Consider the following 19,556-nt stretch of genomic DNA (forward strand, 5'->3'; position numbering starts at 1 on the left):
GGTCTCATCCCACAGAGCAATAGTGCGTAATACGCAGTTTAGCTTAGCCGGAAATGTTACTTTATCTTTTTAGGACTCCTACCTGCATCTCAGGAACGTAGTAATGCAAATCCCAAAATTAGATTTCCTGGTTGCTTTGCCATTAGAAAGTAACACCTTAGGACAGTCAAACTTCAGCATAGATAGCATGAAGAAATATTGCAACAGTTGCCCTCATGATGGTAAGACCATGGCTCTGTTCCCGCGTTTCCTCCTGTTCCGTTAAAGCCATGGCCAATTTAAGTTAGCTACAGCAGCACGAAAGATGCATTTTTTTTTTTTAAAAAGGCAACTCAGTTAATTAATATAATCAAACGCCCCGAGGTTGGAGTTTAAAAAAAAAACTGAAAAGAAAGGAAGACCCTTAAAAAGAAATAGGACAAAATCCCAGCTCCCCTGAGGCTGGAAACAAAACTGCTGCTGCCATCACTGAGGCCAGGATTTCATCCCCCACGTGGAAAATGGCACTCGCTGTACTGTTAAACCCATCGCCCAACACACAGACGCTTGTGGACCCGCCTTTGTGTGGTGGCAGCCTGGGAGGGCCAGCAGAACACTGAAAAACAGGTAAAATCCTGAATCACACAAAGGGACTAAAAAAAACATGCACGAGTTAAATAATGGCTATACCAATGTTCTGCAGCTCTGGCAAAGACTGCGCCATAAAAGTAGTTATTACGTATAAATGGTTATTATTAGTGGCATCCTTGACAACAGTTTCAAAACAGCACTGGGCACAACAGTACAGCAATCTCTTGAAAATCGCGTTGCCCAGCGTGTCAAAATCTTCAAAGCAGTTGTCGTTACACAAGCCTGTAGTCTGGCACAGATTCAGCCATGCCATGTGGAAGACTAATGTTTCATTTTTAGGGCATTTTAGGACTTTCAATGCTTATGGGGAACAGTCTGAACGTGGGGTTAGAAAGGAGCTCAAAGTAGATGATGCAAAATGCCTAAAAACATGTTAACGAGATGACAAGGAGCACGATGTGGGAACACCGACGAGACATCCTCCCACCACCGCAGCCTGTCAGAAACAGGAGCAGCAAGAACAGAGCTGTTCCTGGGAGGCTGGTGTGCCCTGCCGGGGAGGGCACCGCGGATCTCACTCACCAGCTGCCGCTGTTTTGGTGGGAGAGCAGGAGGAGGTGCCAGATCTTGAGAGGGGTCTAAGCTGATAAAGGAGTCATTGAACCCATAGACTTCCATGAGGTGCTTGTTCTTCTGCTGGTAGATGTGCTCGTTCTGAGGGGTCTGGTAGAACACGGACGGCTGCGGCTCTGAGTAGTCTTCCACAAACTGCATATATGCCGTCACTGCAAAGAAAGGTCACATCACTGCTCCTGGTTCACACGCTGCAGCTGCAACAAGCAGGCATTCTCGAAATGAAGTAAGAGTAAGGCCATGCCACTCTTATTTGGGCTTTGCCGCAGGCCGGGAGCAGCACGGCACCCGCGCTGCGTTCACAGGTAGCTCACACAGTCAGCTGCCGTCCTCCTTGCAGGAAAGGATCTGAATATCCCATCCCGCAATCCAGCGCACAACAAACATAATCACAGGCCACAGACATACCTGGCCACAGTTTTGCTTAAACCAGTGAGATCTCCAAACAGCTACTTGGAAGTCTGATTCACTGACACTTAGCCCCAATCCCTTCCTCGTGTAGCCCATGGCAATTTTGAAAATATTCCTCAACAGATAATGCCCACAGTCACCAAAAGAAACAGAATAACTTCAGTCTGCTTTCTAGAAGCCACAAAGATGCAACCTTGACAATAAATCTATAATAATTTCTGTGCCTGTAAGTCTCATACCTGTAGTCAGCAAGATTTCTAGAACGAGGAGGCTTACAGCCTTTCTCCATTCTAGCAAGCTGATAAAACTGTAATCGGGGAACACCTGCCTGCGAGACTGGGTGTACCTCTCCCTCAGCTATTTATACGGCACTGCCAATGCGGGCACAAGAGACTTATCTTTTAGAAGTGCCACTGACCATGCCTTCCCACCTCCTTAGCTCAAATCCAACACCCTTTGCTACCATCCCTCTTCAAAAGCATCTTAGCACCTCCAGTTCTTCAATCCAATGGATTCAAAACCATTTCTGAGATGTGGTTCAATGGAAATATTAAATGGGATCAAATCTCCTTTAGAGGACCTTTCCATCTCTACAATAGCCTTCCAAAATCTGTGAAAAAACTCACTCAGGTCTGCCTATGCAGCTCTGACAGAGGATTAGTTACTGCTGCAATATTTTAGTCTTGGAGAGGGAGAATGACACCCAGTGTCACAGAAAGACTACTACAAACCCCTGGAATTATTAAGGATCAGAAGTGTACTTAATAAATGTAAAATAAATAAAGAACTCTCTTCTGTGTACCTAGGAACAGGAACAACAGATATATTTAAGTGTCTTAAAAAAGACTAACCAAGGCCATTTTGTAAATACGCTGTCATGCACAAGATACTCTGTGATCATTCCTCCCTTCTTCCTGATAAACAAGCAGTTGTCAGTTTTTGTAAATCTGGTCATTAGGTGGCAATTATTCAGCTTCTGCTGGCATTTCAGTTGTACAGCTGAAATGAATGGATGACTTCAGTGAAAGCTATAAATACGACGACCACAACGCACTGTTCGCACATCGTGAAGCCGGTTCCCACACTAGCTGCAAGGCAAAGCCCTCTGTTCGCCCGCCGATGCAGACCCACGGGCCAGCCTATTTCAAACAGGATGCAGCCGTGCAAATGCGCTGGCAGGAAGGAGTTGCTTTGCACCTGTCTTTTGCACCTTTTTTCAGATTTCCTCTAATATTTTAAAATCTGTTTAGAAATGGAGCTAACACAGCTGCCCCTTCCCACAGAATGATGTCCCTCCTCCAAAAAATAGAATAAAGAAAAAAAAAAAAAAAGAAAAAAAAAGGTTGTGGCAATTGCAGTGCAGGAAACCTCAGCTGATGGATTTCAATCCTGACCGGTAACAGCTGCTGTCCCCATCCTGTGACCTCACACAGTGCTGCCAGTGGACAACCTGTCCGTGTCCCGCCGTACTGCCAGCTCCTGCACAGCTCTGCCAAGGTTGCTGAAATCCTGACCCCCAATACCCCCTGCTACCCGAGCCTTGCTCCTCTTCCTTCCCCAGCCACCCTCCTGCCTTCCCAGCACCAGTTCAAGGAGGTAAGTCACCACCCTTGCTGGTTCAGAACTCTCCTCTTGGAGGGAGCGTGGCAGAGGTTTCTAACTGCACACACAAACCCGTCAGTGTGTGTTTGTGGCGGCTCATCTGCTGCCATCGGCACTCGTGTTAAAGCCAAGATCAAATTTGCTCATGCACATGAATTTCAGCCTAAGTCCTAAGAGTGAAAAGAAGCACATTCTGGCAATATTCTCGTATTTGAAATCATGGTGAAGGAGTCTTGATGTAGAAAATAGAGAATGGCTAAAATATTGTTTTCAAATATCCGCGATTCAGTTGACTAAGGTACTCCTATTAATATCCGTGCCCCGAAAAATGCCTTGGTATCATACTACAACTTTAGAGGATAAGATCTAAAGACGGCTTATGAAAGATAATTCTCTAGCAGCAAAAGTGAACTAAGGATCAAGACTCCTTGGAGAAGTGTAGAGGACAAGAGCTTGAGGGAAAAGACCGCATTTTGAGAGCTCATCAACTGAGTAGGACAAAAGCCAAGGTCTCGGGCTTGGCAGTCCTGGTATAATGCAGCAGACATTGTCATTCAGACCAACCCTTCATGTGGAGTTACCTACAAAGACAGTACTTCACTATCCGTATCTGAAGACAACCCTCAGGATCATGCTGTGAATTCCTGTGTTCAGACATCTGTATGACACAACAACTCAGGAAATGTTGGCGAAAAGGGTATCACATTAGACATTTGCGTAAAATTAAATTACTGTAACTCAAGGTAGTACATCTGAATGCTGTTGAGAGCCTTAACTCAATCTGCAAGGGAATAATGAAGAGCTCTTTTATCGCAGCTCTTTATGTAGCTAATGCATCCCATCGCCACGGCAGCTCCGCTGCCTTGCTTGTTACAACTAGTCCAGGGCGGGTGAGCGCGTCTGCTTCTACTTTGTCATCTTTTCTGTTTTTAGGCGAAGTGAAAAAACAGTTGGGATGGTGAAATACAACCCTGGCTCAGGAGTAGAGACTGCAGAGTGCAAATTAAAATGGGCATCACAACAGAGTAAAGGAGCAGGACCACTCCTGAGACTGCTGTTTGCAAAGGGTCTTCTCTTCCCCCTCTCTCTCCATCCCCTTTTCCCTCTCTGCTGGGGTTTTTAACAAGGCAGAAATTTAAAAAGCAGATGGGAAATTACATCACCAGCTCAGATGAGGCTGCACACCCTGCAGCGACTGTGCAGAGGGAGAGATGGGGGCCGCAACCGCCACGGTGAGCGGCCTGGGTGGAGTGACACAGTCTGAAGGCAGCACCCCAGGAGAGACGGGAGGCGTGAGAGAGAAACCTCTCCCACCCCAGTACCATGCCCAGCTTATGTCAGTTCTGAACCCAGACAGAAAATATTTGAAATTCAAAAAATTAAATCCCCGAGTGAGGCTAGGAACACCTTCCCAGCAATCTGCCTGCAGCGCCTTGGCCGTCATTTCTGAAGGAGCTAAAGCTGCTCGCGGGTTTCTAACACACACCGGTTCTGCCCACATGGTAGAAGTCACAGGAGCTCTGGGGAGAGCAGTCACCGGTCCTGGAAGCGGCACTCGGCTGCAGGAGAGGACAGGAGTCTCCAGCGAGTGACCTCTTGTCAGGGAAAAACCCTTGGACCAGTGGTTTTTGGGGTCTGCAAGGAATTGCTAGAAGATTTTTAGCAATAAGGCACATCTGCAATAAAGGTAAGGCACAGCAGTACCAGCGCAGAGGGCTCGCTGAAGGTCTAGCCCAACTCCTGGCGCTGTGTCAGCAGCCTGTGTTACAACTGGCCCCAAACAAGCGCAACAGATTTGTGTGCATGGACAAGAGCCAAAATGATGGAAATTCTTAAGCTATACTGCACATCAACTCACTGGAGAAGTCAAGGTCAAATAAGCCAGTCTTTGCTGTCACCTCCGGGAGGAGAGCTGTTTTTCAAAGAGCTCGCATTATCCGCTGGCTAAGCCCAGGCCGCCCTCAGCATGGTTCCTGCAGTTAAATACCAGCTGCTTACAGGGCACCAGGCTGCATTTTGTTCCCACTGACACGGAGGGAAACATGAATAAGTGCCTCACTACCAGTTTCCAAGCTGTTTGGGAGAAGGATCTTGTTATTTCTGACTTTGGGCTCTTCGTGGCAGAAGCTGCTCTGTGTCTGTCTTGTACAGCAGGAGCACGATGCTGGTGCTCAAGCAGAAGTCTGGAGTAATTCGCCTTTAGCACAGTAACATGTACTCTTACAGCACAGTAAAATAACAATAATTCACGCCAGACTAAAAGGGTCATCACTCCTCTGTTTAAATTATACAGAAGTCAACTCTTGGAGGTCCCTCTGAGCACAGCTCACAGCAATACACACGGTTAACTCATGCAGGATTTGCTGTGTATTATCAATTAAAAGACCAAAGTCTCTGCTGCAACGTTTCCTGCCAACTCCCAAAAACGACCCACAACAAAAGGACTACAACCAAGTCCCATCTGTGAGAGGTCTACATGTTTTTAATAAATTCATGCATCTCCTCTGGATCCCAGGAGTTTGTTGGAGTCGTGGAAGCAGCACTGCCTCACCTTTGTGATTACACAAGAATATCGACATGCATCAGCCTCCGGGCAAAAAAAAAACCTGGGTGCTACCATACAGCCTGAGTAATGTTTTACTGCCCTTTTAATGTTGAAAATAAAAGTAAAACTAACAACCACAGATCTGTGGTGTGATATACTGTGGAGTAAAGACAACCTAAAACAAGTTCTCAGTGTCACATGAATGCAATTAAAAAATCGGCAGCAGTGAGGTATCAGTCCAAATACTAATACAAGCTTTGCAGCGAGGATGCTTTATCAAACCATCAGAGCTGACAACACATTAGATAACAGCTTCTAACTTTCCTAACAATGCAATCTGATCAATACTCCACGAGCTTCTGATAGTGCCAGACGACAGATGACAATTTACTCTACTCTAACATCAAAGAAAATTCACGTACAAGGCCTTGGTATTGAGGTTAAAAGTGTGCACGGGCAATAAAATTGTTTTTAATTAACTTCTTGACATCTCATATGATAACAGAAAACAAAGACATGAGGCTTAAAGAGAAAAGCAAACAGCCCAGGTCTCTCTTTCAACTGTCAAATTGCCTCTTACTCAAGACTCACGCAGGCGCCTCCCCTACAAAAGCTGCCTACGTGTACAGAGGTGCATTTCCCTTCATCATCCCAGTCTGCAAGGTGTAAACCCACCTGGACCCAGCCCTCATTTTTAATATGCAGAGCCCACAAGGACCCGATCCTACAGTAAGGAGCCTCTATATCACACCCCCTTGCAGCTGGTACCGCAGGCGAGTATTTTGAACAGCACGAGCCGTAACAAACAACCCTGGCAATGCCCTGTGCCAGCATTTATTTCCTTTCTGATGTCTACAGACAAACATCTAAGCTCCTTTATAGCTGCTTTCAGTATCTTTTAACTGCTTGCTTACCAGAGAGGGACAAAAGTGATTTCCCGCATATGGGGACACTGAACTACGAGACCTTTGCTTTCAGGTTAAGCCCTGTGGTCTGATTAAAATCCCAGAGGGTCACCAATGTGGAGTGATTGCTTAGGGATAATGGAAATGCTTTCAGCCAATGCACTTTTTTTAAAAAAAAAAAAAAGTGACTGGCACAGGAAACTATCACAGAAATGGACAGAATACTGACCCTGCTGCACAACACACCGGTCTCACTTCCACCTTAGTCTCAGCAAAAAGACTATAAACTGCAGAAATGAGTCAGAAGGCCAACTCAGCACTTTCGAATCAGCTCTTCACTTGGGCTGCCAACCGTATGCCATAACGCTGTTGATCTGGATCTTGTATATGCTACCTCCTCATGCAACGTACAACTGCAAAGCCAGCCAGTAACTAGTAAACTAACACTGACTAGTAAACTAATATGTGCTGCATCTCACTATGTAGTCCACAGCCGTCCTTGGAGGATCAGTATGGCAGCTCTTTTGGCATGAGGTTTCACACGTTTTTAGCTGTGAACATTAAGGAAATCAGAATAAGGTCGTGAGTTTGAGTCACAGTCAGTACTGGTGTGCCAGGAGTCTGGCGGGGGATGGCGAGCTTTCGCATCTAGAGGCTGCTCATTTTAACGATGTGGGAAATTCTTAGGCATCCAAAGGAAATGAGATCCTGTAGCTAAACAGCAGTACTGGACACTAGGTTAACAGTGCTGTCTTGCACAGCTATGTGGGTGAGTATGTTCCTATTGCCAAATAACTGCTCTGGCAATCCTTGGTTTTGGACAGAAAAGCAGCCCTTTCTCTGAGCTCTTGGAGAACGCTCAATTCTTTTCTGCGGTGGGAAAACATTCACAAAATGGGAGCAGGGGGGAAGGAATGGACATAAAAAGGGAGGATAAACCAGGAAGATCTGCAAGGCAGAGTGCCTCAAAGAGTCGAACTCAGGTAAACAGACAAATAAAATGGTCTCCTGACAGTCATGAAGCTGCTGCGTGATGCCAGCTCCCCGGGCCTGGATTGTTCCTGTCTCCAAGAGTCAGTCCCTGCCCGCCAAAGGACTGACATTTCCCTTCCACACCTTTGACACTAACTCATTTTGAAACTCAGCCTCACATAAGCAAGGGCATTACCTTGGGGTCACCATTACTTAGTGGTCATCAGAAGCACGACAACTGCGAGGAAGTGGAAAGCTGAAAGCAAAACTCAAATACAAAAACTTGCTTACTGTGTTTGTTTTTCTTCTCTGGCAGAGGTGGTGGCTTCTCTGGGTCACTGTTAGAATCTGGAGCAGCAAAGTCAGCAATGAATTCAACTGGTGCTGAAGAGTTTCCTTGCTGGAAAGGCAAAACAGCAGCAAACGGCGTGAAGGGTACTGATGGGACGGACGCTGCATTCTGCATGTCATCCTCCGAGATGTTATCGTATTGGGAAGGGTGCCTCTCGTAGGATACCCTGCAGCCTGAGTTATCTGAAGTCTGAGAGGCTGCGCTCCTCCTCTTCTTTTCTGGTAAAGCTGGAGGAGTCTCTGTTGGCTGCGCTGCTCCCGAGAGGCTGCAGAATTCCAGCAGAGGAGAGCTGCCCTGCGGGAGCTGGAAAGCATGTCCATGGAAAGGGGAGCCAGACTCACCCAAGGACTCTGGCAACGGGCTGAGGATACCTGGCATCTGCTGAGGTATCTGGTCAGCATTCGAGAGGTCCTGCTGCAGGAATTCATAGTCCGGATCATAGTGATCTGATTGATCTGGTTAAACAGAGGGGACAGGAGAATGATGCATTAGTTTCTCTCTTTTACTGTTTAGCCCTTCTCTGTTCTGCCCCTCCCATCCCATCAGTTAATTAATCAGTTCATTTAATCAGAGTGGTACTTCCTTGCAGCAGGGACCATTTTGCTACACCTTCTGTAACGTCCAGCCTTAATAAAACTCTTACCATTATTTCTTTACACTAGCAAACAAGTAACAAAAATTCAATAGGAAGATCATTGTAGAGATTATTTATGTTTCATATTTTTATTTTTGTTTTCTTTCCTAGTACCTAGAAACAACATCACTTTAGTCTACCAGAACTGTCATTTCTGCAGACAAGGCTGAAATCAACAAAACATTCCACTTGAGAGCTGAACTGAGTTTGAACACAATCATCTATAGCTAGGGAAGCACATTCCCCTGGGCTTTTTCCTATCCGACAGAATATAATTCTGCACAGAACTGCCTGCAGCAACTACAAGATGACAGTTGCAAGCACAATCCATTTACTTTTGCATCACAGCCATGACAGCTCCCAAACGAGAGCGAAGGGGGCTCCTCCAGCAGCCCTGGACAACCCCCAACTTACCTAACGTTTCACAGCTTGTGTTGCGAGAGCACTGACCACTGTCGCGGTCCAGAGAAGAGAGCTGCTCGTCAGACTTGCTGAGTTTGCCGATGCTACTGCATGGCGAGAGGCGAGGAGATTCCCCCCCATATGAGTGGCTTCCACCCGACAACCTCCTCTGGGCGTAGCAGTCAACATCAAAATCCTTAAGCAAAAAAATCAAATCACCGTCATTCTTGGCAGCTCGCTAGCAAGCAAGATGCAGGTCGAGGAGCAAACACCTCACAACTGCGTTAAGAAAACCAGAAGGGGAGAGGATCAGTGCTGCTCACCCTCTCTAGTTAAACAAGCTTGTCTAACTAGATCTAATCAACCTCTGATTTGGTAAAGGGCCCACGCCAGGGAGCTCTGTGTTTTTGCTTCCAGGTAGCGCACGCTGTGACCCACAGTGGACTTCACAGACACTGAGAAGATGACCGAGTCCCTCACCGCTACACACAGCTGATGACTGCTTGTCAAGACACTGATACTACGTAACCAGACTGCAAGATGTCTCATTAAATAACTGGGGCTTTAGCAAATATTTGCTTAGCTTAGGTGCATGCAAAGGGAAAATAAGCTATAGCAAGTTACAACTTTCCGTGCCTATGACTACATTTCTATTTTGGAAATTACCTCAGACTTATCAACCTGCAAATGAACCCCTCAAGTATTTTCCCACTCCTGCAAAACAACCCGAGTGTGATTGTACCAGTAACTGAAGCACTGCCACAGCTTTATCTGGGTCAGCCAACTGATGACAGAGGCTCCCTAAGCCAGAGGTGAGGCTTTCGGGATGAGGACAAGACTTGATTTTAGTGCGATTTAATATGATTCAGGTCCTCCCTGCTGAGTTAGTAAGTTCCTGAATGTGTAACGAAACCCAGCCCTGTACAATCTCATAAACACCAGATTAGCACAAGCCATGGAATACGGCTAACACACAGAGTCCCAAGTTTTCCATTTTTCTACCAGAAAATCTACAAACTCCCCCAAAGCACCAGCAGCGGTCAGAGCAGTTGCTCAAACTACTGCTTGGGTTAAAAGATGCTTTAAATTGTGACTGGATGAATACAGACTTCTGATCCCGATATGCCCCGTGCTCCCTGGCCTGTAAGTAAACGCCGGTGAGATCTTGGGAAGCTCAGCCAGCCGCTCTGCACCCTGATCTATTTGACACAGCAACACTCAACCGCTCACATCCTCACACTCTGCTACAGCTCAAGGCAACAAAGTTTGCAGCAATTTGTTAATTAAATCCAACAACGCTGTAAAAAAAAAAAAATTAAGCTGTTCACATTCTTTATTATACCGATGTTCCTGCCGCTACAACTCCTGCTCCGGAGCTCTCCCGTAGGGGGCTGTTTGGGATGAGCAGCAGCGTGCAGGGCACTGTGCGGCTGCAGGTCACAGCACCTCTCTGAGCTTTTGCTACAGTTCACAGCACGTTTCCCTTGGCTTTCACAAAGGGATTACGCCATTACCTGTCTGTTGATTCCAACTGGCAAACTGGACCCACTGGTGGCTCGACTCATGGGGGCCACAACTGCCACTCTGGTTGGGGAAGGTGCCGACTGCCGTTTTTTAGGGGGCAATGCTGGTGGAGGGCTGCAAGACACAATAGGCATTGATACTTACATTACTCTTCCAGCAAAAAGACTTTTAGAGGCTTCACAAACTGGTTTTCCAGAAAGCCTTTGACTTGCCAGGCTTCAAGCTTGCAGGTTCTTGTCCAAAGCTGGCCAGGAGCTACTCAGCAGAATATATCCACTAACAAATATCAATTTAAGAATACTATCACAGGTAAGGTCCTGTTCAGTGATTTATTTTTTAAGGTTGGAAAAAAGTTGGTATTTCTCAAACAAAAACAATTGCTGTTTTAAAAATTATTTTTAATGGAGCTAATTAGCACTGTAATTATTTCTTAATAACTGTGGTAAAAATCCAAATTAAATGTTTTGGTTGACCCAAATATTGTTTCCATTCATAGAAGTCCCTCCTCCTCAAACCTTCCAGGTTTGAAAAATGTTCAAAGTTTTAAAAATTTACAGGACAGAAAAATTATTTTTGTGCCCTTTTACTCTCCTGGTGAACAAAATCAGGCTGGATGGGGCTTTGAGCAACCTGGTCTGGTGGGAGGTGTCCCTGCCCGGGGGAGGGCGGTTGGAACGAGATGACCTTTAAGGTCCCTTCTAACCCAAACTGCTCTATGATTCAGGGAACAAGACGGTCGGCGTTGCTCTCACCATGTATACTGTGAGGGCCCATGTTTTGGCATGAAACTGTTTCAGATACACACATTAGCAGTAACTAGTGAGATTTAACCAGTGTACTTTTAGTTTTTGATTCTAATGACACATAATTCTGGTAATTGTCAAGCCTGCAAGGTTCCCAAGAGCACACATCTTCTTTTCCTGGAACATACCAGGAAATTTTTATATAACCCATGAGAATTTGTAAAATACATATAAATATGATTCTTTTTGCCAGCCACAGCACATTTTCAAATTAGTACGACACGTATTTTTCACACCATTCATCAGCGCCAGTACTAGAGAAGAAAACCACTGTACACACACACCAAAAACCTGCAAATTTGGGGTTTTCTCTTCCTTCTCAAAATAGAACATAGAAACTCTCACGTGGTTACTCGTAGAACAGGGTAAGAACAACCAAGTAAAAGATTTCTTTCACGCACTATCAGTAAAAGATTTCTTTCACGCACTATCAGCTCCTTTCACTCTTAAGCTGATAAGCAATGCAGAACTACCTGGAGGTGCAGGACAGACTGGTAACCACCAGCTGAGGTGAGCAGAACATTTCCCATTGATACAACAGCACAAGACGCCATTGTACGGTGCGGTATATAGTTTTAAATAAGGTTCTTAGGCATTTATGTGATGCCTCTCATGCATGGATCTCAGGACATGGCACTATCCTCGCACAAAAAGAAAGGAAAACACCGATAATGAAGGGTACAGCTCAAACAGGACAGAGAGAACAGTCATAAACAGAGTCCAGGAGTAGGGAAGAATTACTCTGGAGGACTGGAAATTCAGAGGCATCACTAACCGTCCTCATGACCTCTCTTGTGCACATTTTGCCAAGATTGTTTAAAAAACAAAAAGCTGGTAAGAGCCACTGGTATTCTTCAGTCAGCTCAGCTGGTTGGCCAGTATTACCTGTTTTCTGCCACACGAATACTAGGCAGAGGGGGTTTAGGAGGTGCAACTTCTTCATCCATGGAGTCAGTCAGCAGCTCGTTGGATTGAGTCATATTAGTTGTTTTGTTGAGGATCTCCATTTCTCGGTCTGTAAGGGGAAGTTCTGATGGGCTGCAACAAGCAAAATACAGATTGTAGATCATAAAACACAGTTGGAATGCAGCAGGCTGACAGATTAATACATATTTTAAATTATATGCAATATGAGAGGCACTTACAGCAGAAGGCAGAATTTGCATCTGCAGGTGGAATTCCAAGTATATGCAGAATACAATGTGCATGTTTCATGGCCAAGTGATGTTTCATTGCCAGATTTTGGTATCTTCCCTATCATAGCATATTGTCCTCTTTAAGTGATCCCACTGTAATGGATGAGGCTGCATAAAAACCACTACGCTACCCTCTGTGAAGAATAACTGAATGCTTTAATTCAACTCTCAATAGCCAGAAATTATCCCTTCTGTATTTGTCCTGCACACAGAAGAAATCCTTGTCAGTGACCCACCTGTCAGATTTACATGCTGGTAAACTGGGTTTAACTGGGCTTGTGGGAGAGGGATGTTCCTGCTTTTCGATCGTGAGTCTGACCAGCTCCTGATGGATGCAGAGAAGAAAAACAGAACAATCGTTATTTGCTGAATGCCGCACTCAAACATCCTAGCACAGAAAGGGATGCTACTGCAGTAAACCCTTAGTTACCCAGGGTATGGATTAACGATGGCACGGACACAGAGAGCTGAGCTGGGTGCAAATCGGGTACAGAGCCACACAATGATGCACTGCTGCTTCTCAGGAGCAGCCTGCCCCCAGCAGTAGTTTAGCCATATCTGAGTTAAGTTCATAATCCCTGGCCCTATGGGGATTCTGCACAAAGCCGCATATGTGTCTTTTTGCTGTGCTTCCTCTTTCCTCTGTCGTCACAAACGTGTTCCAATCCTCACATCACCCTAGAAAATGGCAAATTGACTTTACATACATAAATATGTGTTACATAGTGGAATACTTCACCTAGCCAGTAAAAAAAAAAATATATAAAAATTCTTTGTATTTTATAAGCAGGCATGTATTTGTTTCAAAAAGCAAATTTTCTGTAAGATGCCCAACAAATTAAATAGTGAACCCCTTAATTAAGAGGACTGCTTCCCTTGAAGCCATCTTTAAAATGTTAGCAATGGAAATCTTAATCATTCAAGGAACTACTGTAGTGTATCTGCTATAGGCAGATAAGGCTCTGGATAAAGAGATAAGGGCATGATAATCCCAAACTACAAGTCTGCCAGCAGTCAAAACAACAATCATTCACACGAGAAAGATGGAGAGAACATTTTATGGATGTCTAAGGCCGACAAATAGATCTACTGCTCACAGATACAAACACATACCCTCTTACAGGCAGGCTGGAAAACTGGCACTGCTTCCTGACAGTATTGGCTTCCCAGCATATTATGCAAAGGAAACTACACGGGATCAATTCTGAATTATTTATTTTTTTTTTTAAAGCAGCCTGAAGTACAGTGTCATCATTCCAGTATCATCTTCATGTCCATGCCTGTTGAGGTTGGAAACAACTGTCATTGCTCTCTCAATGCAGTAACTCCAACACGAATGTCATCGTCATCATCCTTCTGAGGAAGAGACACATCCTAGTTCTTGTATTTTTATATAAGGCTCTATTTAAAGCCGAACTTCTATGTGTCAACACAGGCACAACGAGAGGAATAAAGTACTGCACTGGATGTGCAAAGGATGGCAAAGGCAGTCCAAGTGTCCAACGCAGCAGATACTGGTTTTGACGTTCTACTTACGTTCTTGTTGTGAGATTGTGCTCAAAAATAATGTATACCACGTCAACCAAAAACATGACAAAACACTCAGCTTTCCAGAAGTTGTCCTGGAAAATCCCACATGTGGGGAAGGAAGAGAGAGCATAAACAGTGCACATACAGATGTCCATGCGGGCTAATGCTATGAAGATATTCCTGTCTGGGACAGACAGACAAGAGGCCTGGCGAGGAACAGCATGTTCTGAGAAGTGATGAGAAAAAGCCCAGCACCAAGCTGACCACAGCTGACCAGCCTGGCCAGCTCCCTCCTCCAAGGAGGGTCACATCCCCCAACGGGGAAATACTCTGCAAGAAGGAACAACAGACGGACAGGGCTTTTGACAATCTCTCAGCTCCACAGCAGTAATGGACATTACACTGTATATAGAAAAGTAAAATAATGAAGACCCTTCAATCACAGAACTACGGCGGTAACACAGACACTGAATTGACCTCGGACTTCTCTGCTGAGTGACCCCAGTTACTCAACAGAAACTATTTTTTAAAAAAATGTACTTTCCTCCATTTCATCCTCTCTTCCAGGATGAACAATCTTTAATTAAAAACTTGCTATTCCTTTCAGACTTTAGAAATTACCCTATAAAGTTTACAGAACATCACTAGGAAAAACAACCGTTGGACCTGGGAACCTACAAATCCTGAAGAAGGCTTTTCTGTAAATCAGACGATTTGGAAATCACACAGTGACACAATCTGACTTTTCTGGCTGCAGCTGGCACCACGCTCCGAGTCACTCTCAGGAGTGAGCGATGACACAACTGATTGCCACCTTCCTGCCCTCTGGACAAGGTTCCACCGCTGAAGAGGTTTCTTGAGACTCTTGTGCAGTTTAATGGACTCAGCGTTGGACCCTGCAGGGCTATCGGGCACTCACCAGCAAGAGCAGTGACTCCACACAATGTGTTGAGAGCACAATAAGGGAAATAAAATGTATGGGCATTCAAATCAAAAGCCAAAACACTCCTTAAACATCCCCTGAAAGGACCATGGAAGGGAAAATGTAACATTTAATTTTCCTCATCTTTCTTCATCATGTTTCACACCTTAAATCAAGCCAAGGCCAGTGCCGCAGCCTGCGGTGGTGCAGCTGTGCTGCGGTGCTGATGAGCCCCTGACACTCGGGGCTGAAGTGCTCAGTTTTCCTATTTTGCCCGTTGTAAATGGACACAGGCTAGTCCACCATATGGGAGCGTAGGTTACAACAGGGGAGAAAACCAATTGAATCTGGCTCAAAAGTATCTTTAGAATTATTCAAACCATTGCGGCTGTGAAAAAAACCCCAAACACCTCCCACCAGAGACACCAAGACAACTTACGATTGCCAATGTGTGAGAGGATCGCTTTATCCTCTAAACTTTGACAAATATCTCCAGATTCTCCCTGGACTCTGACTTTTTCTCTTCTCTACTAACCCCAAAATGAGAATTAGCATTTGAAAATCAAGCCAAGATCTTTAGTGTACACACAGAGGTAATCAGCACGCAACCGAGCCAGATGCACATTATGCTACTCCTTATCAGCAAGTAAAGAGATTCCTGCAGCAGTAATTAGAGATAATTAAAGCCTCTCTACAAACTTATGCTACTTCAGCAAGCTGGAAATTCCAAAATGAGATGGATTTTTAGGAAGTTATGTAATCAAAACAAGGAATATTTTCTTCTTTTTATATATGCCTTGCAAGGCACTAAAACCTGAGATGAAACCAGCAAGTAACACAAGTGAACAAGAGACTCCTTCATGTTCAATTCTCAAAATAAAGGGGGAAGTAAGCACTGAAATGTGGAAGCGGATCTGGTGTGATCTGCCAGAAAACCAAAAAACGCTCTCCACAGCAGAGAAGTGTCCAACTTCTCAGTTCTGCTTCCAGATCTCGTCCCTTCTAAAATAAACCTTGTTCCTCACTATGCAGTAGATGAGCACACGCCACTTTCAAATGCTGACCCGTTGATGGGCAGACACGTTCGCATCCACCCAGACAGCCACACATCTGCTCTAACCGTGCTCCAAGCTGACCAGACATAAGCCAGCTCCAACTGGAAGGCCAAAATAACTTTTAGCCTAACAACAGAGTAGAGACTGATATAGCCCTGCTGCTCAGCAGGGCTCAATAGCTCAGGCTTAGCACTGTATGGATGCTTCTGCATCGCTTCCAGCCTGGGCTGGCTCGCGTGGTGGATGGCGAGACCTTCCACCCCTCCGCAGAGGCACACTACTTTGGCTGGAAGGCAACAGGTACCGGGGGTTTCAATATTACCTAACGTGAAAGGACAGTGGGTGTCCAAGTCTCACGCAACGAGACTACACAGCTGTGTCCTGCATCCGGTGATAACACGGCTCTCCACGGGATTGCGCAGATTCATTCAGCGGTAACAGAGTGAACCGTCTCGCTATTTGCTGGGGTATTACAGCTCAGATACCACAGCGCAGATTTTCACATACTGCAAATTGCTGCTGAATTCCAACACTAACAGCAGCTGAGACTTTACTCTAAACTCTTTTTCTCCATCCTGCTGTGCAAATTTAAGACCGGCTTTACTTTTCAAATCTGGAGCTTAAAGTTAAAGGGCATAATGTGCAAAAATAATCCTGGAAAATCTGTCTTCTTTAGGTGATGGGAATGTTTTGTTTCAAAGATATTGGTTTAAAAGGCTCGATAAGTAATAGCAGATTTTAGTATCTGTATTTGAGCAACATTAAAGAGATATTCAGAGCATGCAAACACCACATCAAGAGTCCTAAAAATGTGACAGCCAAACCTTGGGAGATCTACTTCATTTTTGCATTCAGGTCCAGTTAAGAAAAACTAAGCTGAGTTTGAGCACAATGAAAGATGCCCGTTCCCGATACACTAATCCAGGTGAAACACCTGCTGCAGTTCTTAAAACTCTACCCCAACTTTCCTTCTGTACTTGATCTAAACATTCACCTTTAGATTCAGCCCTGCTCATGAAAGAGGCTTAACTTTAGCGAAAGTTAAAATAGTTCGCAAAATAAGGTTCCCAGGAGGTATGATGTCTCTCCGCTGGTGCCCTGAGCCCAGCTCAAGCAAACTTTTATCTGCAGTGCTAGAACAGCTGAACCAACACCCTCCGTGGCCATCAGCCCAGAGACAAGCCTCTGAAACACAAATAATGGGCGCCAAAAGCTTACCGGGAGGTAGAAGGAAAGCCAACAGCTTTCCCCGGGTGGGGCAGGGAGGGGACTTGCTGTAAGCAAGTCTCACAAAGGACACAAAGGTTTCTGTTAAACGTTCCCATTAGTTATGTAAAATTAATCTCCAGAAAACTGAGCTTAGCTCATCACCTGTTCCACGCCCTAATCCGATGGCTGAAAGCAGTGATGTATCACTGACAAACCCCTTGAAATTTATGTTAAAAGATGGAGTTGCAGTCTTTGATTCTCTGTGGGCATTGACAGGGAGCATTTCCATTCTATTTTGCCTAGGCAGAAAATATGAAAACTCTGTCTTGTAATCTGCATGGGAGACTGGGAATGACTTGCTGAAAATTTAATACAATGCTCGATAAAGACTTATTGTTTCTTCCAATTCATCCAAATGCTAGGGTGAGCATTTCAGAAGTGCACACTAATAGCCAAACTGTTGTGCCAGTCTTTAACCAGCGCACCGAGCAGGATCATTTCACTTACGGAGCAGTTGATTCAAGAGGTAGTTTATGGAAGGTAAGAATAAGATCTTTATATTTTACCTGCACTTAAAAACCTCATTCAACTAGATCTCTTCTAAAATACATTATTATATCTTTTATATAGTATAATTTACAATATTTGTCTCATTTACCTTGACTCCATCCAGAACAGCTTTTATGACACCTCTCACTGTTGTCACCATCTCCTTGTCTTCTGAATTCACACCTTCCAGCATGACTTGATCAGACCAGCGAATCAGATTGGCCAGACTCTGGTACACACGGCTATAGCAGGACGAGATGGCAGAACTGGATGGCACGGGAGGAAATAGAACAAAACAAAATTATAGAGATACTATCAGATGTTATGAGAGTGCCTGATTTAAAATAAATTTCACACTGTTAAAAATATGTGATTGTTCTCCTTTTCTCTCTGACATTCAGAATTTGTGCTTCGCAGGTGACAAAGCCCGGGTCTCTCCTCCACCGCAGTTGCTCTCCCATTCTCCAGCACCAAATGGGATGACGTGAAGGTACGATCAACTGTTTCTTCCCAGCTAACTGGGAACGAATTAGCTGTGCTGCAGGTTAACACAGCCATGCTAAAAAGAACGTGCTTTCCCTTTTAATTTACAGGTCCATTCTGTGCCTTAACTTCAAAGGTAAAATATTTAAGTCCTGTATTTAAGTCTGATTTATATTATTTCAGTATTATCTATGCTTTCCTTCTTCCTTATTAACTTTCCCCAAAAATGTCATAGATAATTGAGAGCTGACTGTACTCATTCCTTTACAAATCATTTCCTCAGTTTATAATGCCTGAAAACATGTAATTAAAACCTGCTTCTTTACAGAAACTGAACTGAATGAATTTCAGGTTTGGAAGAGGAAGGGTGTTGCTTTGTTTTGTTTTTAATGAGAAACAGAATTGAAGCTATTGTTCTGAAGGGGAAAAAAAATTTGGAAGGATGACAACTCTAAATAAAAGTTCACTGTAACAACAGTGCTCACAGGCATTTTCCCGGCCATTCTGAAAACACTTACTTCATTACTAAACAAGGTGTGTTAACAGTACTGTTGATGGCAACGCTTCAACAATTCTTTGTAAAGTGAAATCGATTTCAAACTGCATCAAAACCATAAACAGATAAGAGAAGGTGTAATCTTGCAATCATTACTGATACAAGTGTTCCAAATCTCCCCAGTTCTCGCTGGTATCCATTTTACACTGGCTTAACTCCAGTAATTTCATTATCTGTGAGAAGAGAATCGAGCCCACAAGCTTCAATGAGATTATTTCGGTGAATGAGGTTTGCAGGACTGGGGAAAGAACTATTGTCAAGCCACAACCAGGGGGATACAAACAATGGCAAATACTTTTTTTTGTTTGGTTGTTGTTTTTTTTTTAAAGAACACTGTTAGCCATTTGTTCTAATTTCAGATTAAATTGGCTTGGTAGGAGATATTTCCTAAATAGGGCCCTCCCCCTTCTCTTTCTAAGGCTTTGATTTCTGTGCCATTAATCTTCAGTCTGCTTCCTTCTAAAGAGGCAGTAATTGAAAGCCCATTTTGTGCTAGATTTAATTACTTTTTTCCTTGATGCAAATGCTTCCCCTAAAGCAAAAAAAAAGTCCAACAATAATCGTAGGGCTTTCTTGCACACTGACACAAGTCTTGCTCGCTTTTCTTGGGGGGAATTTGCTATCAAAAGCATCCCTGCTACTACTCAAAAGAAATAAAGTGCAAAGGTAGGCATGAAAGGACGTGGCTTTTTGAGAATGCCAG

At 44.4% G+C, this 19,556-nt stretch overlaps 1 protein-coding gene across 1 annotated transcript in view; it reads right to left on the reverse strand.

Moving 5' to 3' along the window:
• The window catches only part of RAPGEF1 (Rap guanine nucleotide exchange factor 1), an 89,866-nt gene that overhangs the window by 30,595 nt on the left and 39,715 nt on the right, over positions 1 to 19,556 (reverse strand). The window contains exons 4-10 of the mRNA XM_082492723.1: positions 17,924 to 18,080; positions 12,786 to 12,874; positions 12,239 to 12,391; positions 10,541 to 10,664; positions 9,039 to 9,222; positions 7,930 to 8,445; positions 1,153 to 1,355 (exon numbers count right to left, since the gene is read on the reverse strand). Of these exons, the coding sequence (XP_082348849.1) occupies positions 1,153 to 1,355; positions 7,930 to 8,445; positions 9,039 to 9,222; positions 10,541 to 10,664; positions 12,239 to 12,391; positions 12,786 to 12,874; positions 17,924 to 18,080 (1,426 nt within the window). The remainder of the gene's footprint in view (positions 1 to 1,152; positions 1,356 to 7,929; positions 8,446 to 9,038; positions 9,223 to 10,540; positions 10,665 to 12,238; positions 12,392 to 12,785; positions 12,875 to 17,923; positions 18,081 to 19,556) is intronic.

This window comes from Vanellus vanellus (genome assembly GCF_965231255.1).
Source record: "Vanellus vanellus genome assembly, chromosome: 18".
NCBI lineage: Eukaryota > Metazoa > Chordata > Aves > Charadriiformes > Charadriidae > Vanellus > Vanellus vanellus.